Source organism: Moschus berezovskii, chromosome 23 (genome assembly GCF_049115385.1).
Source record: "Moschus berezovskii isolate FMDL1 chromosome 23, NW_MosBer_1.0, whole genome shotgun sequence".
In the NCBI taxonomy this organism is placed as follows: domain Eukaryota; kingdom Metazoa; phylum Chordata; class Mammalia; order Artiodactyla; family Moschidae; genus Moschus; species Moschus berezovskii.
Genome location: NC_142482.1, coordinates 24,607,115 through 24,629,968, shown reverse-complemented (window position 1 = coordinate 24,629,968; position 22,854 = coordinate 24,607,115). Strand labels below are relative to the sequence as shown.

At 38.8% G+C, this 22,854-nt stretch overlaps 1 protein-coding gene and 2 pseudogenes across 2 annotated transcripts in view; all 3 read right to left on the bottom strand.

Annotated features, from left to right (window-relative positions):
- The window catches only part of DNAH8 (dynein axonemal heavy chain 8), a 324,005-nt gene that overhangs the window by 279,885 nt on the left and 21,266 nt on the right, over positions 1–22,854 (bottom strand). For both annotated transcript variants that reach the window (XM_088831445.1, XM_055406188.2), the window contains 4 exons: positions 21,895–22,008; positions 15,671–15,778; positions 11,590–11,691; positions 3,553–3,699 (listed from right to left, as the gene is read on the bottom strand). In XM_088831445.1, coding sequence (XP_088687571.1) covers positions 3,553–3,699; positions 11,590–11,691; positions 15,671–15,778; positions 21,895–22,008 — 471 coding nt within the window. The remainder of the gene's footprint in view (positions 1–3,552; positions 3,700–11,589; positions 11,692–15,670; positions 15,779–21,894; positions 22,009–22,854) is intronic.
- LOC148774108 (dnaJ homolog subfamily C member 2 pseudogene) lies at positions 7,958–9,128 on the bottom strand (annotated as a pseudogene).
- On the bottom strand, positions 9,151–11,337 carry LOC148774107 (dnaJ homolog subfamily C member 2 pseudogene; annotated as a pseudogene).

Here is a 22,854-nt window from a genome sequence, read left to right as displayed (position 1 = left end):
CCAAAGAGTAAGCTCCTTTTAATTTCATGGCTACTGTCACCATCTGCAGTGATTTTAGAGTCCCTGAAAATAAAGTCTCTCACTGTTTCTATTGCTTCCGCATTTGCCGTGGAGTGATGGGACCAGATGACATGATCTTAGTTTTCTGAATGTTGAGTCTTAAGCCAACTTTTTCACTCTTCTCTTTCACTTTCATCAAGAGGCTCTTTAGTTCTTCTCTTTCTTCTATAAGGGTGTTGTCATCTGTATATCTGAGGTTATTGATATTTCTCCTGGCAATCGTGATTCCAGCTTGTGCTTCATCCAGCCTGGCATTTCACATGATATACTCTGCATATAAGTTAAATAAGCAGGGTGACAATATATAGCCTTAACATACTCCTTTCCCAATTTGGAACCAGTCTGTTGTTCCATGTACAATGTTAACTGTTGCTTCTTGACCTGCATTCAGATTTCTCAGGAGGCAGGTCAGGCAGTCTGGTATTCCTATCTCTTTAAAAATTTTCACAATCTGTTGTGATCCACACAGTCAAAGGCTTTGGCATAGACAATAAAGCAGAAATAGATGTTTTTCTAGAACTCTCTTGCTTTTTCAATGATCCAACAGATGTTGGAACCACCTCTATAGGATTATAAAAAATATTCTGGCCACATTTCAGGGTAACTATCATGCCCCATCTTTGAGAGTCTGGAAACCTATATCCACCAATTACAAATGGGAGAGATACCAGCCAGCCAAAGGATTCTTAGCACAGGAAAGTTGGAATAACCTAGCAGCCAGAATGCACTTCAAGTAAGGCCCCTGGAGAGTGCTGCATTGGCTCTGACTGTTGAGCCTTTGTGGCATGAAGTTGTATCCTTAAGACTTTAGGCAGGCTTCTCTAGAGGCAGGACAGGGGTGACTAGCTGAAGCAGCTAGCCATTATCACCTACTCCCTCTAGCATCAGGAATGCTTGGGCTGCTACTTTACAGATGGGTCCCCAGCACTAGACCTGCCACCAAAAATCTTTACTGCAAATGGGTTAACCATTAAGGTCCAGCCCTGAAGCCCTACCAAGCCTAAAACTGCACCCAAATTGGTGAGGGTCCTTGCTCCTGGAAAAATTAAGAGTATGTAGGAATCACCTCCAGGTTTACATTCTAATGGTTTCAGACATATTAAACATCTCTGTGGAACAGGTTCTGATGATGGGACTTATTTATTAATTTGACCCATGCCGATACCATTCCAATTGGACATTTGTCCTCAAGAAATTCCCACTGTTCACAAAACAGTCTCATACAACATTTCCTAGATGCATCACCAAAAGCACAAGCAACAGAAGAAACACTTGATAAATTAGACTTGATGAAAATTTAAAACTTCATGCTTCAAAGAACACAATCAAGAAAATGAAAAGATAGCCCACAGTGAGAGAAAATATTTGAAAATCATATCTGATAAGAGACTTAAATCCAGAATACATAAATAATGCTTATAAACTCAACTATAAAAATACAAATAACTAAATTTAAAATGTGCAAAGAATCTGAACAGAAATTTCTCCAAAGAAGAAATATGAATGGACAATAAGCACATGCAAAGATGCTCAACACCATTAGTCATCGAGTCATCAGGGAAATGTAAATCAAAACCACAATGTGATATCACTTCACACCCACTACAATGGCTAAATTCAAAAGGACAGATAATAACAAGCATTACAATGATTCAGAGAAACTAGAACCCTCATACATTTCTTATGAGACTATAAAACAATGCAAGTACTTTGGAGAACAGTTTGGTACTTCCTCATAAAAGGTAACATGGAGTTATTATATGACCCAACAATTCCACTCCTATGCATAAACTCAAGAGAAATAACAGCACAAAAACACATATAGAAATGTTCGTAGCAGCATTACTTGTAATAGCCAAAAATGGAAAAACCCAAATGTCCATCAACTAATGGATAGACAAATAAAATATAGTATACCCATATGAGAGGAGGGTATGGCAACCCACTCCAGTATTCTTGCCTGGAGAATCCCCATGGACAGAGGAGCCTGGCAGGCTACAGTCCATAAGGTTGCAAAGAGTCGGACATGACTGAGCAATTAAGCACACGTACCCATATGATGAAATATTATTCTGTAATAAAAAGGAATGCTACAATACAGATGAGGCTTGAAAATATCATACTAAATTAAAGAAGCCAGTCACAAAAGAACATATATTATATGATTCCATTTATATGGAATGTCCAGAATAGGCAAATCTATAGAAACAGAAAGTAGATTAGCAGTTGCTTAGGGTTGGGTAGAGAGGGAAAGGGGTACCATTGCTAATGGGCACAGGGTTTTCTTTTAGTGGGAATGAAATGTAAAATTAGATGGTGGTGATGGCTGCACAATCTTATGAATATGTTAGAAAATATTGACTGCTGCTGCTGCTGCTAAGTTGCTTCAGTCGTGTCCGACTCTGTGCGACCCCAGAGACAGCAGCCCACCAGGCTCCCCCGCCCCTGGGATTCTCCAGGCAAGAACACTGGAGTGGGTTCCCATTTCCTTCTCCAATGCATGAAAAGTGAAAGTGAAGTCGCTCAGTCATGTCCGACTCTTAGCAACCCCATGGACTGCAGCCTCCCAGGCTCTTCCATCCATGAGATTTTCCAGGCGAGAGTACTGGAGTGGGGTGCCATTGCCTTCTCCAAGAAAATATTGACTTGTACACTTTAAATGAATAAATTATGTAGTAAATGAATTATATCACAATAAAGCTGCTAGATAAACAAACAAAAACAGAACCAATAGAAGTACGTAGGAAGGACCCAACTCAGTAACCTGGTTCTGTTCAGTACTCATACTTTCCCATCCTGGCATATCTAGGAAATGCCCTTCAACTTGCATAATGCCCCCATCAATGTCGCAAAAATGATGAGCATGTCCCTAACTACTCCCAAGACCTAGGGAGCTTGCAGAATGGTGGGGCCATGGGGAGGATGGTACCTAGATAGTATTTATGTAGGCTTTCCAAAGTCTGACTCCAAGAAGACTCTGAGATGGGCTGTCCTATATCCCCTGGCAAAACCTCACTCCTCTCCAACCAGTCCTAAACAATGAATGAATCCAAGGTGCAGAAGTTTCTAATCCACATCTGCCCAGCAAAGACAGCACACACATAATGTCTATGTTTAGACCATACATGCTGCCCTAGAAAGAGAAGGTACCCACACATCCAGATATGAAACAACTACCTGGTTCTGCCAGGTATTGCACACATGTCATCTCACACCTGTTCTCAGCTGCTATAATGCTTAAGAGCAGAGACTTGAGTTCAAGCTCCATAGGTGAAGACAGAATTGAGGTCTCAAGAGAAGAGAAAGTCTGCAACAGCTTTTGTGTGACTGGCAGAAGATAGTAACTCGGAATGAAAAAATAAGTTATAATAAAATGCAGCAATCTATGAGTAACATTGGATGAGTCAGAGCAAGATAAGAGATCTCAACAATACTACATGAAGTATGAAATAACGAACAGTATGGTTCACAGTGAAAACTGTGGCTGCTTACCTTCTCCAGTCTTTTGCAGAAAGCTTCAAATTTTCCAAATATGTACATTTCTGAAACCTCAAAAGATTTTTCCCCTGAGGACTCTAAAATCTGTTTCCTTGTTTTATGAAAAGAAGACTGATATTCCTTGAATAGAAAAATGCAGTCCTATGAGAGATTTAAAAGGGGGTGATATGTAGTGAGCCTTTTGTTCATGAGTGCAAAATTCAAAACTTCTATCCTCACACAGAACTGATCACAGCAGCCCCTCAACAGGGCTGTTGCTGCTAACATTAAAAATTCAAGTTCTCTGACCACATATAGAAAAATCTGTGAAAATCAATATATTTTTTTCTATTTTACAAAATATTCTCATCTTCTTTATTCTCATTATTTCCCCTTAACTCTTATCCTTATCAAAGTATGACACATACTATTTGTTGTCAGATTTTCATGGCTAATTAGAACTTCCAGGTCAAAAATGATGTATCAATTCTGTTATCAATTATCTATTCAGTTGGCACCTTTTAATCAGCATTGTTCACATACATAAAATACATTAAAATTGTGTATTGCTAATTTGTTATTCAACTATCATTTCTCCACAAGGAGAGCATAAAGTCTTTGATGGATGGATTGCTGAAATCCTAATATTTGACTAGATGGGGAAACAGTGGAAACTGTGGCTGACTTTATTTTTTTGGCCTCAAAATCACTGCAGATGCTGATTGCAGCCATGAAATTAAAAAACGCTTACTCCTTGGAAGGAAAGTTATGACAAACCTAGACAGTATATTAAAAAGCAGAGATATTACTTTACGTTGTGTATATTTTATCACAATTTTTTAAATTTTTTTTTATTTTTTTATTTTTGTAATTAATTAATTTTTTATTGGAGGCAAATTATTTTACAATATTATATTGGTTGGTTTTGCCATACATTGACATGAATTCGCCCCGGGTTCACATAAGTCCCCCCTCCTGAACCCCCCTCCCACCACCCTCCTCCCTTTATCCTCCCTCTGGGTCATCCCCACATGCCAGCCCCAAGCATCCTATAACATGCATTGACCCTGAACTAGTGATTCATTTCACATATGACAACATACATGTTTCAATGCCATTCTCTCAAATCATCCCACCCTCACCCTCTCCCACAGAGTCCCAAAGACTGATCTATACATCTGTGTCTCTTTTGCTGTCTCGTATACAGGGTTATCATTTGCATCTTTCTAAATTCCATATATATGCGTTAGTATGCTGTATTGGTGTTTTTCTTTCTGGCTTACTTCACTCTGTATAATAGGCTCCAGTTTCATCCACCTCATTAGAACTGATTCAAATGTATTCTTTTTAATGGCTGAATAATACTCCATTGTGTATATGTACCAAAGCTTTCTTATCCATTCGTCTGCAGATGGACATCTAGGTTGCTTCCATGTCCTGGCTATTATAAACAGTGCTGCAGTGAACATTGGAGTACATGTGTCTCTTTCAATTCTGGTTTCCTCGGTGTGTATGCCCAGGAGTGCGATTGCTGGATCATATGGCAGTTTTTTGAGGAATCTCCACACTGTTCTCCATAGTGGCTGTACTAGTTTGCATTCCCACCAACAGTGTAAGAGAATTCCCTTCTCTCCACACCCTCTCCAGCATTTATTGCATGTAGACTTTTGGATAGCAGCCATTCTGACTGGTGTGAAATGGTATCTCATTGTGGTTTTGATTTGCATCTCTCTGATTATGAGGGATGTTGAGCATTTTTTCATGTGTTTGTTAGCCATCTGTATGTTTTCTTTGGAGAAATGTCTGTTTAGTTCTTTGGCCCATTTTTTGATTGGGTCATTTATTTTTCTGGAATTGAGCTGCAGGAGCTCCTTGTATATTTTGGAGATTAATCCTTTATCAGTTGCTTCATTTGCTATTATTTTCTCCCATTCTGAAGGCTGTCTTTTCACCTTGCTTATAGTTTCCTTTGCTGTGCAGAAGCTTTTGATTTTAATTAGGTCCCATTTGTTTATTTTTGTTTTTATTTCCAATATTCTTGGAGGTGGGTCATGGAGGATCCTGCTGTGATTTATGTCGGAGAGTGTTTTGCCTACGTTCTCCTCTAGGAGTTTTATAGTTTCTGGTCTTACATTTAGCTCTCTAATCCATTTTGAGTTTATTTTTGTGTATGATGTTAGGAAGTGTTCTAGTTTCATTCTTTTACAAGTGGCTGACCAGTTTTCCCAGCACCACTTGTTAAATTTTAATGATAAGAAAAGGAAAAAATAATTTGTAAATCTTTCCACAAAAAACTCAAGCTCAATGAGTTACATGAGTTCTATCCAGATATTTTTTTCTGTATAGTACTTGCAGTTTTATAGTACTCAGCAGTAGCCACAGGACTGGAAAAGGTCAGTTTTTATTCCAATCCCAAAGAAAGGAAATGCCAAGGAATGCTCAAACTACCACACAATCGCGCTCATCTCACACGCTAGCAAAGTAATGCTTAAAATTCTTCAAGCCAGGCTTCAACAGTACGTGAACTGTGAACTTCCAGATGTTCAAGCTGGATTTAGAAAAGGCAGAGGAACCAGAGATTAAATTGCCAACATCCACTGGATCATCAAAAAAGCAAGAAAGTTCCAGAAAAACAACTACTTTTGCTTTATTGACTACGCCAAAGCCTTTGACTGTGTGGATCACAACAAACTGAAAATTCTTAAAGAGATGGAAATACCAAACCACCTGACCTGAGATATCTGTATGCAGGTCAAGAAGTAACAGTTAGAATGGGACATGGAACAACAGACTGGTTCCAAATGGAGAAAGGAGTATGTCAAGGTTGTATATTGTCACCCTGCTTATTTAACTTATATGCAGAGTACATCACGCAAAACGCCAGCCTGGATGAAGCACAAGCTGGAATCAAGATTGCCGGGAAAAATATCAATAACCTCAGATACACAGATGACACCACCCTTATGGCAGAAAGCTGACAGCAACTAAAGAACCTCTTGATGAAAGTGAAAGACGAGAGTGAAAAAGTTGGCTTAAAACTCAACATTCGGAAAACTAAGATCATGGCATCTAATCCCATCAGTTCAGTTCAGTTCATTTCAGTCACTCAGTCGTGTCCGACTCTTTGCGACCACATGAATCACAGCACACCAGGCCTCCCTGTGCATCACCAACTCCTGGAGTTCACTCAAACTCATGTCTATCAAGTCGGTGATGCCATCCAGCCATCTCATTCTCTGTCGTCCACTTCTCCTCCCGCCCCCAATCCCTCCCAGCATCAGAGTCTTTTCCAGTGAGTCAACTCGTCGCATGAGGTGGCCAAAGTATTAGAGTTTCAGCTTTAGCATCAGTCCTTCTAATGAACACCCAGGATTGATCTCCTTTAGAATGGACTGGTTGGATCTCCTTGCAGTCCAAGGGACTCTCAAGAGTCTTCTCCAACACCACAGTTCAAAAGCATCAATTCTTTGGCAATCAGCTTTTTTCACAGTCCAACTCTCACATCCATACACGACCACTGGAAAAACCATAGCCTTGACTAGACGGACCTTTGTTGGCAAAGTAATGTCTCTGCTTTTTAATATACTATCTAGGTTGGTCATAACTTTCCTTCCAAGGAGTAAGCGTCTTTTAATTTCATGGCTGCAATCAGCATCTGCAGTGATTTTGGAGCCCCAAAAAATAAAGTCTGACACTGTTTCCACTGTTTTCCCATCTATTTGCCATGAAGTGATGGGTCCCATCACTTCATGGGAAATAGATGGGGAAGCAATGGAAACAGTGAGAGACTTTATTTTTTTGGGCTCCAAAATCACTGCAGATTGTGACTGCAGTTATGAAATTAAAAGATGCTTGATCCTTGGTAGAAAAGCTCTGACCAACCTAGACAGCATATTAAAAAGCAGAGACATCACTTTGCCAACAAAGATCTGTCTTGTCAAAGCTATGGTTTTTCCAGTAGTCGTATATGGATACAAGAGTTGGATTATAAAGAAAGCTGAGTGCCGAAGAACTGATGCTTTTGAACTGTGGTGTTGGAGAAGACTCTTGAGAGTCCCTTGGACTGCAAGAAGATCCAACCAGTCCATCCTAAAGGAGATCAATCCTGAATACTCATTGGAAGGACTGATGCTTACGTTTAAATTCTGATACTTTGGCCACCTGATGTGAAGAACTGACTCATTGGAAAAGACCCTGATGCTGGGAAAGCTTGAAGGCGGGAGGAGAAGGGGACGACAGAGGATGAGCTGGTTGGATGGCATCACCAACTCGATGGACATGAGTTTGAGTAAGCTCCAAGAGTTGGTGATGGACAGGGAGGCCTGGCGTGCTGCAGTGCATGACTGAGCGACTGAACTCAACTCAACTCAGCTCAACTTGCAGTTTCATTTTTTAAATGCAAAGACAACAGTCTGTCATGTCATTTCATGGCTCTATCTGAATTCAGCACTTGTTCTTAAGCATCATTCTTTGCTTTCACCATCTTAGCAAGTTTCATATGTCATTTTGGTAGTCCTTTTTGTCATTCCAGATACTGCTTCTGCTATTTTTCCCCATGTGTATTTACTACCCAATAAATACATTTTCAAAGCTTATTCCAAAAGCTTCTGTTTTTCTGTTGTCAAGACGTGAAATCTGCACGTGGATTTTCAAATTGTTCCAAAGGTGCTGACAGAACCTTCAGCACTTCAAGGTACAGACAACTTGAGGCTCCTCTCCATACAGTATGTCATCTTTTCAATAATGGCCAAGTTTTTAGAGACTCTTCTTTGCCAATGAAATCTTTGGCAGTTTTCTTCACTCGCTGAAGTAGAATATACATTCATGTAATTGGCAATAACTTCCCATCTTGAATTTGTCCCAGCATGAAGAGGTTCACAGATTTAATTAGCAATTGCAGATCAATTCTCTTCTGACCAATTTTTACTGTCATTTCCACCTTCAACAGTTGATGTCTCTGGATTCTTAGATACTTGGCGCATACTCTACTTCCTTTCTCTTCTAATTTGCTCATTTTCTTCTGTTTTGTCAGAGCAATCATTCCTATTTCTTTTGTAGGTGATGTGAGTTTTTCACTTAAGTACAGTAAGCTTGAAAGTTCAAGGGTATCACCAAGTTTTTCTACTTCTTCCATTACTTTAATTGGCTTCATCTCAACATCGGAAATGTGATTCCAGGTCTTCCATGAATTTTGAAGTTTTTGTTACCTTTCCCTTTTCTTATGGAGATATAGTTGACATATAACATTACATCAGGTGGTGCTAGTGGTAAAGAACCCAGCTGCCAATACAGAAGACATAAAGAGACGTGGGGCCCATCCCTGGGTTGGGAAGATCCCCTGGAGGAGGGCATGGCAACCCACTCCAGTATCCTTGCCTGGAGAATCCCACAGACAGAGGAGCCTGGTGGCCTATGGTCCACAGGTTTGCAAAGAGTTGGACGTGACTGAGCAACTTAGCATGCACACACAACATTATATTAGTTTCAGGTGTAAAACATAATGATTTGATATTGCCTTTCCTTCCTAATGGCTTTTTTTTTTCCTGGATATCTTTTTTCTTCTTTGCATTTTGACAAACTTCCTCTTCTTTTCCTTAGTTACCCAAACAGCTCCTAATCGAGCTCATCTCTATTTTCTTCAGGTTCTTTCTTCTTCATTTTTCCTTCGGTTTTTCTTCTTGCATCACAGTTACATGCATTAGTAACTGACCTTCCATTCATTTCTTCTTTTTTCTTCGTGCGCTTGTTGCTTTGTTCTGCTTTTCAATCTCTCTCCTCTTATCATGACATTCTGCCTTTTCCCCCCTTCATTTAAATAAGAAAACTCTCTCCAAGAATAAAAGTTATACCGGCAGGAATAAAATGCCTCTACAAAAAGGATGAATTCATATCATGAGGTTTACGTTTTCTTTTTTACCACCTGAAATACATTTCAAACACTTGGGAAAACACTTAGAAGAAACTATCCGTTGCTTCACTTCTAGAAGGAACTGAGTTATCAAAAGCAAGAACTATATTCTTAATTTGTCCTCTTTTCACTAAATCAGACATTTCATGAGCTCTATTTATGCAAGTGAAGTTGTCATTATCTCCTTCTTTAATTGGCTCACCAGTTCTTTGGGTACTGTTTTAAAACCACTTCTTTACATGCTGCTTTGGTCTGTCTCTATCCAAAAACTGCAAAATGATTCTGGTTCTTCCAGTCTTTGAGTTTAAGTGTTTTCAGGAAGGGAAACTATCCTAATTGCAATTCCTCATCTTCTGTTTCCTCTGACCCCTCTTTCTTATCCTCTGGTTGAAGAGGTCAGCGTGTGGTGATGGCAGTGCTCAGGACCAACCCTGCGAGCACAGCAGTTCATGTCCTAGGTAGAGGGCACTGAGCATCCTTTCTTGCTCTGCCTCCCAGTCTCAGCCTCCTGCCTCAACTCTACAAAGCCCAGGATCCAGCACATGAAGAAAGCAAGCCACTTCCAGATGGAGACTTCCTGGTATGGTAATTTCTTTCAGACTTTCAAAATAACAGATCGCTTTGATTTTCTACAGACTCCTCCAAAGACTGGAAAAGATAGGAGTACTTTCTTCCCCTCCTTCAGTCATATTCATTCTGCGAACTTCGTGCCAGAAACACTGACAAGCACAGTGTGAGAAAGGGAAATTCACAAGCTCTCTCTCATGAGTACAGCTGCAAAAGGTCCTACAGGAAAGTGTAGCAAAGTGAACTTAAGAATGTCTTTAAAAAGATAATTACATCATACGTTGAGTTTACCCTAGGGATATCAGAATAGTTTCATTTTAGATAACCTAAAAATGTCATCTAAGCTATACTCCAATACTTTGGCCACCTGATGCGAAGAACTGACTCATTTGAAAAGACCCTGATGCTGGGAAAGATTGAAGGTGGGAGGAGAAGGGGACGAGAGAGGATGAGATGGCTGGATGGCATCACCGACTCGATGGACATGAGTTTGAGTGAACTCCGGAAGTTGGTGGTGGACAGGGAAGCCTGGCGTGCTGCAGTCCTTGGGGTCGCAGAGAGCTGGACACGACTGAGCGACTGAACGGAACTGAACTGAAGCTACTCTCAATTCGTCCCACCTTCTCCCTCCCACACTGAGGCCACAAGTCTGTTCTCTATGTCTGTCCCACTATTGCTGCCCTGAAAATGGGTTCATCAGTACCATCTTTCTAGACTCCATACACATGTGTTAATATACAATACCTGTCTTTCTTTTTCTAACTTACTTCCCGTACAATAGGCTCTAGGTTCATCCCCTTTGTTAGGACTGACTCAAATACACAAGGAGCTCAATCCAGTTCTCTATGTCAGCCTAGAGGGGTGGGATGGGTTGGGTGATGGGAAGGAGGTTCAAGAGGGAGGGGACGTATGTATACCTGTGACCAATTCAGGTTGATGTATGGCAGAAGCCAGCACAATATTGTAAAGCGAATATCTGGCAATAAAAACTTTTTCCAAAATGTCATCTATTATGTTAACAGATTAAGGAGAAAACTTTTATAACCTCCTCGATGAATAAGTGCATAAAAACTTTCTTCAAAACTCATTCATAACTTTTAATAATATCTCCTAGTAACCAGAATTAGGAGTAAAACTTTCTGGAATCTAATCAATGATGTACTAAAGCATCAAACCAAACGGGGACATGTTAGAAGCATTTTCTTCCAAAAGAAGATCAGAATAAGACGCCAACTATCATGAGATCTACCTAAGGATGTATGACAGTCCCAGCCAATGAAAAAGGCAAGAAGATGAAATTTAACAGGGGCTGGAATAAGAGGCATGGTCAGAGCATATGTAAGAGTACACAAGAGGTGGCTGATACAGGCAGCCATGGAGAAGCTGAGGATTAAATGGTGCCCTACCAGGAGCACTAAACATAAAGGGAAGTGACAATTTTAATGAAGTTCTTTTGATATGCTCATGCTACTCTGTATAATACTTTTTCAAAGTTAGCATACTTTATCAATGAAAATAGTAAACAAAATTGAGCCAGACGGTAAAAGCTTTAAGAAAATAAAAATACTTGTACAAACCTGGATTTTCTTTAGTACCACTGGTGTTTCCTGATCCCATACATGATTATTTCCCCCATCAGTAATATAGGCTTTACATGCTGTCACCATTTGGTTGGTTACCTAAAATAAATATAAGTCCAAAATAACTATAGGTAGAGAAAGAAAGAAAACAAGTTTTTTTAAAGCATAAGCATATTCTAAATCAAAAACATGATAAATAGCAAACATAAAGTTAATTAATTACAGAATATAAAAAACAGAGAAACATACATTTCAGTCAAAACAAAGAAAACCTAAAGTCACATTCACCTACTTCATTTAACTCAGCGTCACTGGGGCTAACAGTTTCAAAGTCAACTATATTTTCCCCTGTCTATTTCTCTTCTGCTACTGCTGCTAAGTCGCTTCAGTCGTGTCCAACTCTGTGTGACCCCATAGACGGCAACCCACCAGGCTCCCCCATCCCTGGGATTCTCCAGGCAAGAACACTGGAGTGGGTTGCCATTTCCTCCTCCAATGCGTGAAAGTGAAGTTGCTCAGTTGTGTCCGACCCCATGGACTGCAGCCTTCCAGGCTACTCCGTCCATGGGATTTTCCAGGCAAGAGTACTGGAGTGGGTTGCCATTGCCTTCTCCCTATTTCTCTTCTAATTAGGACTTAATCCAGTCCAACTATGATTCTTCACTATCCTTCACATGCAAACTAAATGCTAAGTTAACCACCTCTCACATCCCCCAAAATAGTGAAGAAAAAAAAAAAGCCATTTAAATGGTCAGAAAGTTAGATCAATATGGACACTGACATACAGAAATTTTGGCGAATTCCTAAAATATGGAATCAAATCTAAAGGGGAAAAGAAGAACTAGAGAAAGCCAGTAATCTTATCCATAAGGTTAAGGTGAAACAGCTATGGAAATTTTTTAAGATAGGAGACAATGGGAGGTGACCCTTGGCTGTAACCCCGAACACTGAATTTGGAGCGATTTGTACAGCAGGCAACAGTGACATATGCTGAAAGGACAACCTGATAAGCAGACCACAGCCTCGGAGAGGTGTGACCCAAGTAGCTACTGCACCCACAAGAGGACATATCAGAGAGAAAGCTACTCCCACTCCCTCCCAACAGTAAGTTACGCCCCTTACTCACAAGAGACAGACAAAACAAACAAAACCCAGAGGCAAATCAGGAATCTCAAATACAAAAATGGGCAGACAACCAAGAATCATCAAGTAATTGAAGAAAACAAACATGGCGACAGAAGCATTAAATTCAACAAAGAGAGAAAATACAGAAAAGATATGTGTAAAATCTTTTAAAATAGCTTTTATTAACTAAATTAGTTCATGAGAAAGATATGAGCGGATTTTTATATCATGAAAAGGAAACAACAAAAGAACTTGGTAACTGAAATTGGTATTGACCAGTAATCGGGATATAAATGAAGAGGCAGTGATTGAGCTGAAAGGTCAAAGGACAAAGATGGACCAAACAGATAATAATTAAAGAATACAGATTTAGATTCAAGAAATGGTAATAAACTGTATCAGTTCAGTTCAGTCGCTCAGTCGTGTCCGACTCTTTGCAACCCCATGAATCACAGCACGCCAGGCCTCCCTGTCCATCACCAACTCCCGGAGTTCACTCAGACTCATGTCCATCGAGTCGGTGATGCCATCCAGCCATCTCATTCTCTGTCATCCCCATCTCCTCCCACCCCCAATCCCTCCCAGTATCAGGGTCTTTTCCAGTGAGTCAACTCGTCGCATGAGGTGGCCAAAGTATTGGAGTTTCAGCTTTAGCATCAGTCCTTCCAATGAACACCCAGGACTGATCTCCTTTAGAATGGACTGGTTGGATCTCCTTGAAGTCCAAGGGACTCTCAAGAGTCTTCTCCAGCACCACAGTTCAAAAGCATCAATTCTTCGGTGCTCAGCTTTCTTCACAGTCCAACTCTCACATCCATACATGACCACGGGAAAAACCATAGCCTTGACTAGACGGACCTTGGTTGGCAAAGTAATGTCTCTGCTTTTTAATATGCTATCTAGGTTGGTCATAACTTTCCATCCAAGGAGTAAGCGTCTTTTAATTTCATGGCTGAAGTCAGCATCTGCAGTGATTTTGGAGCCCAAAAAAATAAAGTCTGACACTGTGTCCACTGTTTCCCCATCTATTTCCCATGAAGTGATGGAACCAGATGCCATGATTCTTCGTTTTCTGAATGTTGAGCTTCAAACCAACCTTTTCACTCTCCTCTTTCACTTTCATCAAGAGGCCTTTGAGTTCCTCTTCACTTTCTGCCATTGGGTGGTGTCATCTGCATATCTGAGGTTATTGATATTTCTCCCGGCAATCTTGATTCCAGCTTGTGCTTCTTCCAGCCCAGCGTTCCTCATGATGTACTCTGCATAGAAGTTAAATAAGCAGGGTGACAATAAACAACCTTGACGTACTCCTTTTCCTATTTGGAACCAGTCTGTTGTTCCATGTCCAGTTCTAACTGTTGCTTCCTGACCTGCATACAGGTTTCTCAAGAGGCAGGTCAGGGGGTCTGGTATTCCCATCTCTTTCAGAATTTTCCACAGTTTATTGTGATCCACACAGTCAAAGGCTTTGGCATAGTCAATGAAGCAGAAATAGATGTTTTTCTGGAACTCTCTTGCTTTCTCCATGATCCAGTGGATGTTGGCAATTTGATTTCTGGTGCCTCTGCCTTTTCTAAAACCTGCTTGAACATCTGGAAGTTCACGATTCACATATTGCTGAAGCCTGGCTTGGAGAATTTTGAGCATCACTTTACTAGCGTGTGAGATGAGTGCAATTGTGCGGTAGTTTGAGCATTCTTTGGCATTCCCCTTTTTTGGGATTGGAATGAAGACTGACCTTTTCCAGTCCTGTGGCCATTGCTAAGTTTTCCAAATTTGCTGGTATATTGAGTGCAGCACTTTCACAGCATCATCTTTCAGGATTTGAAATAGCTCAATTGGAATTTTGTATAGGTGGATATAATCAGAAGTAAAGAGGAAAAGTTCCCCAAAATGAAGAGAGACAAGTCTTTTTGACGTAAAACAAACTCAGCAAGTATAGAACAAGATAAATGTAAAAACAGCATTACTTTGAAATTTTAGAAGTTTAAGAATAAAGAAAAAAATCCTAAAATCTTCCTATGAGAATAAAACAGGTTTCCTACAAAGGAAGAACAGTAAGATACAACAATATAGTACACAATGGCATCTTCGAAGTTCCAGGAAAAAATTATATTGAACTTAAGAATCCCAAACCAACATTTGAGTGGTAGGACAAAACAAAGCAATTTTCAGACCTGCAGGAATTCAAGGGGCTCACCACAGAAACCCTCTCTGGAAGAATTACTTAAGAATCTTTTTCAGCAAAAGAAATAATAAATCCAAGACAAAGGAAGACGTGGAAATCACAACACAGATCAAAGAAACTAGCAATACTTAGATTTCAGTCTGAATACCTGTTGATTCATAGTATTGAAAAAATAGCAACAATAACATGGAACTAGCAATCTCCATGTGGAACATTTAGCAAGGAGGAAGACAAGCAACAGGGAAGTATCCTAAGGTTCTTTCCATGTTTGGGACATAGATAATGAATGATTAAACCTATCCTTTGATTTAAAAAACAAAAGTTGAAATATGACTGTTATGTTCTGCTTGAATTATTTACATGTAAATTCTATTCATGTGTTTCTTGGATAATTTTTCCAATTATTTAAGACAATTAATCAAACGACACTACATGGTAAGATTTTACATAAACCACAGTGTGCATAAAAGTAGCTAAGAAGCATTATTAACAATACACCCAATTTTTACCTCTTATGCAAAACTATTTGGAATAAATAAATTAGAAAATCATCAGATACATTTAAACAAGTCTTGGGCACTTACCTCTGACAAGCAGAAAAGTCCCCCTTCAATTAAGTACAACTGACTCCAGGCAACATCTTTCTTTTCTTGTCCACAAAGTATGAAAATCCAGAATTTCCCTTTTCCCTTCTCTGGCTCAAATGGAAAGCACTGCTAACTTTTTCACAGGGTTACATGTGTGGCTTCTTCCTTTGAAACTTACCTTGATAAACAATGAGGTCATTCTCTCAGAAGTATTATAGTACCTGGACACACTGTGAATCATTCTGATGGCATTTATCAAATTTTGTATTCCATGTGCCATGGAAACCTAAAATTGAAATATAGCAAGTGAATTCCACCATATGTTCATATTTTTACTAACCAGAAAGCTATAGTATTCAAAACTCTAAACTTACATAAAATAGTGTAACATTTTACTAAATGCCAATAGTGTAACATTTTACTAAACTTACATAAAATAGTGTAACATTTTACTAATGCCATTTAACTAAATGTTACACTAAATAGTGTAACATTTTACTAAATCCTTGACAGGATACTGAAACAGAGACATTGGTTTAGACAAATGTGCCAAGGTAATGCAAGATGTTAACAGGAGAAATTAGGTGAAGAGAATTCTGTACTATCATTGCAACTTTTCTGTACATGTAAACTTCAAGTTTTATTTATGCAAATTTCCTGGCAGTTCAGTGGTGAAGGCTTGGCACTTCCACTGCAGGGGTCCTGGGTTCAATCCCTGGTTAGGGAACTAAGATACTGCAAGCCATATGACATGGCCTAAAAAGAAAAATTCTTTTGTTGTTGTTTAAAGAAAGATTTTGGAAGTGACAGCTATTTAAGGATTAATAGCTCAAGTTCTTTTTAAAGATGAAGAAACTGATATCTTGAGGGGTAAAATGACTAATGTATGATTAAAAAGCTGGTTATTGGTTATTCCACTGAATTCGCCTATCAGCAAGCCTAGGAAGTGCTACCAAGTTCTAACAGTACTGACAGAATTCCAAATATAAGGAAACTATCCTGGAGGAGGTCAAGGCAGTGTGGGAGAGACACAAACAAACAACTGAAACAAGTAGAATGGCATGGATCAAAGCAGAGCAAGTGCATCTGAGATATCAAACTATTGGTAACATATATTGAAAGGTTACTATGCATCAGGCACTAAGCAAAGAGCTTCACCTATTATCTAAATTTATGCTGACAATGACCTTTTAGGGCAGGTTTGATTTCATCAGATCTGAAACATCACTGATTTTAAGACTGCACCACTGCTTTAGGTGCTACTAAGAAAGGAGGAGAAAAAGCAAGAGAGTTCCAGAAAAACATCTACTTCTGCTTTATTGATTATACCAAAGTCTTTGATTGTGTGGATCACAACAAACTGTGGAAAATTCTTAAAGAGATGGGAATACCAGACCACATTACTTCACTCCTGAGAAATCTGCATACGGGTCAAGAGACAGCAGTTAGAACTGGACATGGAACAATAGACTGGTTCCAAATCAGGAAAGGAGTATGTCAAGGCTGTATATTGTCACCCTGCTTATTTAACTTATATGCAGAGTATATCATGTGAAACGCCAGGCTGGATGAAGCACAAGCTGGAATCAAGATTGCTGGGAGAAATATCAATAGCCTCATACACACAGATGACACCACCCTTACGGCAGAAAGCGAAGAAGACCTCAAGAGCCTCTTGATGAAAGTGAAAGAGGAGAGTGAAAAAGCTGGCTTAAACTCAACATTCAGAAAATTAAGATCAGGGCATCCAGTCCCATCACTTTATGGCAAATAGATGGGGAAACAATGGAAACAGTGGCAGACTTTATTCTTTTGGGCTCCAAAATCACTGCAGATTGTGACTGCAGTCATGCAATTAAAAGATACTTGCTCCTTGGAAGAAAAGTTATGACCAATCTAGACAGCATATTAAAAAGCAGAGACATTACTTTGCCAACAAAGGTCCATCTAGTCAAAGCTATGGCTTTTTCACTAGTCATGTATGGACCTGAGAGTTGGACCATAAAGAAAGCTGAGTACTGAAGAAATGATGCTTTTGAACTGTGGCGTTGGAGAAGACTCTTGAGAGTCCCTTGGACTGCAAGGAGATCAAACCAGTCAATCCTAAAGGAAATCAGTCCTGAATATTCATTGGAAAGACTGAAACTCCAATACTTTGGCCACCTGATGCAAAGAACTGACTCATTGGAAAAGACCCTGATGCTGGGAAAGATTGAAGGCGGGAGGAGATGGGGATGACAGAGGATGAGATGGTTGGATAGCATCACCAACTTGACGGACACAAGTTTGAGCAAGCTCCAGGAGTTGGTGATGGACAGGGAAGCCTGGCGTGCTGCAGTCCATGGGGTCACAAAGAGTCGGACACGACTGAGCGACTGGGCTGAACTGAAAAAAGTGGGGTGAGATGCTCAAGATAGGGAGTCTAACTCCCACAAAAAACTAAGCCACCAAACTATGCATGAAATTAACAAGCCATGAAGAAAGATAGGAGCAAAGCCTACGTGTCCCAATCCTGCTCTTTGGAAGGAGATGGAAAATAAACTCGTCTGAGATTTTGTACCACAAGCTGGTGCTCATTCACACCATCTGAATTCACACCAACAGTAAAAAACCGAAACAAACTACCCTCCCAGGAAAGAACTAATAATCTCAGATGGTGTCATGTTCACAATAATTCATAAAACTTGACTGACTATAAAATGTACTCTGAGTACGGAGATGTTAAAATGTGAAAAAAATGAGTCAGAATCTATAAAGTATTAACTACTCCCATTTTTCAAATAAGAAAATTGAAATGTGGAGAAGTACCTTGTCCAAGCCCCACAGCTGTAATATAAGCATAGCTATGTGCCTGATTTTGAGATCCTGTCTTTAACCTTAATGCAAATCACTATGGAAGAATGGATAAGGTCAGTGGTATTCCTGACCTCCAGTAGTTTGCCTGTTAATTGCTAGGACAACTTAAAATATATTTAAAAAATTTTTAATGGTGGTGGAATAAATAAAACCAGGGAAAACAACCACCGATGAGGGTACTACATGTCGTAGGTATGAGGTGTAACCATGACATTAGTTCAGTTCATTTGCTCAGTCGTGTCCGACTCTTTCTGACCCCATGGACCACAGCACGCCAGGCCTCCCTGATCATCACCAACTCCCAGAGTCCACCCAAACCCATGTCCATTGAGTCGGTGATGCCATCCAACCATCTCATCCTCTGTCATCCCCTTCTCCTCCTGCCCTCAATCTTTCCCAGCATCAGGGTCTTTTCAAATGAGTCAGCTCTTTGCATCAGGTAGCCAAAGTATTAGAGTTTCAGCTTCAACATCAGTGCTTTCAATGAACACCCAGGACTGATCTCCCTTAGGATGGACTGGTTGGCTCTCCTTGCAGTCCAAGGGACTCTCAAGAGTCTTCTCCAACACCACAGTTCAAAAGCATCAAGACATAATTAAATCAATTTTATGTGGCTTATGAAAATTAGTATCATCACTTTTCATATTATTTTGTTATCTAGAGATCAACAATATTCTAATGAAAATATGCCTAGAATTCCTTCCACCCTCAATAAGGCAACCTTATGAAGAGTGAAAAAGGCCTGGGGATAATACCAAATGGGCCCATCAGGAAAATGCCCTTCATCTGAATTTTAAACATTATTAGGAGGGGGATCTTATGTAAACCCGGGGCAAATTCATATCAATGTATGGCAAAACCAACCAATATAATATTGTAAAATAATTTGCCTCCAATAAAAAATAAATTAATTACCTAAAAAAAAAATAAAATAAAAAAAATTTAAAAATCAAAAAAAATAAAAAAATAAACATTATTATTTATAATAATAGCTCCTTGAGTGCACAGTTCCAGTCAAGAGTCGGACATGACTGAGCAACTGGGCTGAACTGAAAAAAGTGGGGTGAGATGCTCAAGACAGGGAGTCTAACTCCCACAAAAAACTAAGCCACCAAACTATGCATGAAATTAACAAGCCATGAAGAAAGATAGGAGCAAAGCCTACGTGTCCCAATCCTGCTCTTTGGAAGGAGATGGAAAATAAACTCTTCTGAGATTAGACATTTTATAGAGTTTAGACATTTTATACATAAAATAGATGAGAGTAGATATGCCTATAGCACAATACCAGGATGAAAACATGAAACACAAAATTCATAAAATTTTATCAACAAGTAATAGAAGCACGAGTCATCCACTTTTCCTGCTCAACTGGCAGTTACAAACTTAACAGCAACTGCTTTTAATGAGAATAAAGAAAATGAAGAGAAAAAAAGAATTTTTAAAACCACAGAAATAGCTTATGAGTGGGAAGAAATTATAAGACCTAATACTAATAGTACTTCACTAATTTTAGAAGATAATGTTCAAAATACAATCAAAGAATGTCAGAAGCTCAAAAATAACAAAATAACAATAATAATGAAGTATATCCATGGCTAGAGCAACTGAACAAAGCTTTCTTTCTCTATTTTATACAATTCCCGTATGATCTTATGTGTGAATGTGAAGGGTGGGTCACCAGTCTGCTTACCATTTCTACTCTTGGGTAGAATTAAATCACTTGAATGTCATTATCAATGATTAAGTAAAACAACAAAAAATGGAATAAACTGAGAAATAACATCAGCCCTCATCCTCACTGAACAAAGATTTTTAAATTACTAGGATGAAAAGAAGTAAAACAAAAACTAAATGATTTCAAAATTATATAGTTTTAAACAAGTCTTTTGAATCATGATGTTGAAATTAGTATACCTTAAAACTCTGAGGTCTTGGGAACAAAAAAAAGCATTGTTATTTTCTTCCAAGTTTACTTTTTATAGTGAAAAGTTTTAAATATATAGAAAAGTACACAGAACATTATAATATTCATATATATTCTCTTTCAGCATGCTTATTTTTATTTTATTTTATACGACTTTTAAAGGATATATATTCTTTTATTATGCTGAGGTACATTCCTACTATACCCAATTTATTGAGAATTTTTATAGTATTTTGTCAAATTCTTTTTCTGCATCTATTGATAATCACATGACTTTTATCTTTCATTCTGCTAATGTGAGGTATCACATTTACTGACTGGCATATGTTAAACCATCTGTGCATTCCAGAAATAAATCCCCCTTGGTCACAGTGTGTGATTCTTTTACTGTGCTGTGGAATATGGCTTGCTACTGTTTTGTTGAGAATGTTTACATCTATATTCATCAGGGACATTGACCTGTAATTTTATTTTTTTGAGGTGTCCTTATCTGGCTTTGGAATCTTATCATTGGAAGAACTAATGTTAAAGCTGAAGCTCCAATACTTTGGCCACCTCATGTGACGAGTTGACTCACTGGAAAAGACCCTGATGCTGGGAGGGATTGGGGGCAGGAGGAGAAGGGGACGATAGAGTATGAGATGGCTGGATGGCATCACTGACTCGATGGACATGAGTCTGAGTGAACTCCGGGAGTTGGTGATGGACAGGGAGGCCTGGCGTGCTGTGATTCATGGGATCGCGAGGAGTCGGACACAACTGAGCGACTGAACTGAACTGAATTGAACTATCTGGCTTTGGTATTATTAGGGTACTGCTGGTTGAGCATCCTCTCTTGCTCACTCCAGGGTAAGCGAGTGGTTCTGTGCATAGGTCCATGTGATGTGCAATAGAAATAGACCCTCTCCAGTCAGTCTCCCCTTCAGAAGAGACCACATCCCCAACCCACAGCTTCTGTGCAGCCCCATGAGTGACCCTGAAGCAGAGGCATTCAGCTATGTTGTGCCTGAATTCCTGACCTGTGAAAACTGTGATATAATAAACGCTTATTCTTTTAAGTCACTCAGTTCTGGTGTAATTTGTTATAAGCAATGAACAATTAATATATTTGTCTTGCTCAACGTACAAATGAGGTCATAGTTATGATACTATCACATATTTAAATGTGGGTTAAAATAATAAATATAGTTTATGATTCATTACAGATATAGGAAAAGACATCTTTTAAATAACTTTTCTGCAGTATACATTTTTCCCAATATATACATATTGACTTTAAACATGCTAATTTTTAAAATTTATTTATTTTAATTGGAGGATAACTGCTTTACAATATTGTGCTGTTTCTGCCATACATCAACATGTGTCAGCCCTAGGTAAACACATGTCTCCTCCCTTTTGTGCCTCCCTCCCATCTCCCACCCCATCCTACCCTTCTAGGTTGTCACAGAGCACTGGGTTTGAGCTCCCAGTGTCTGTCATACAGCAAACTCCCACCAACTATTTTACATATGGTGATATATATGTTTCAATGCTACTCTCTCAGTTCATCCCACCCTCTCCTTCCCCCACAGTAAACAAGCTAATTTTTAAAACTACACTTTAAAAAGTATACTTACTAGATCATAGTTATAGAGAGGTTGACATACTTTTTCTAGAGTGTACAAATATCTGACATTATCCTTTGATTCATTAGCTGTATCTGTGATTCTTGCATCTAAATCACGCCAATTCTAAGAAAAGAAAGTTTGAGGCCTGTGAAACATCCGAATATACCACTAAGGTCTATCTATGTGCTAAGATTTAACCAAGAAATTCAAGCTGTCTTCCCTGGCCATACATATACTAAGATAGTAGGTATTTAAATGTGGTTAACAAACCTTTTTCTCATGTTATTTAAGACTAATAGTTACTATAAATATCTTAAGCGACTTAAATCTCATTACTTTTGTAATTAATATTCTGTCTATAGGCTTCAACCATATGTGCTTCTACCTGGAGTACTTTTCTAGGTTAGTTATTTGTGACGTTACATTATTCTGAGTCTTCAAGAATGGGTCAAGTTATTAAAAGAACACATTATTCCAAGAAAATATCCCTATCAGCAAAGTGAACTCATATTCAGTAATAGTGTACGGAGATGCTCAGGGATCATGGCGAATTACCTCATGCAATATACATAACAACTGATAAATAGCCATAGTAATTAAGAACTATCAGAATCAGTACAAACTAATACTATCTACAAACTAATATCTGAAATTTTTTCAATGAGAGAAAGATATAAATCAACATTTCTACAAATACAAGGAGCCAGTAAACTTTAAAAGATACTCAACTTAACTATTAACAAGCAAAAGCCAAAATATGACGCGCTATTTTCTACATCTCAGACTGGCAAAAAAAAGAAATGCTTAACTGATAATAAATACTAACAAAGTTGTAGAGTATATACCCCAGGAAAATATTTATTGTAGGCACATAGAAGCTTTAACTATATTAATGTTTGTGAACATATAAAAAAGGAACAAATTTCCTCAAAAAATGAAACACAGAGCTAGTGTTTGACCCAGAAATCC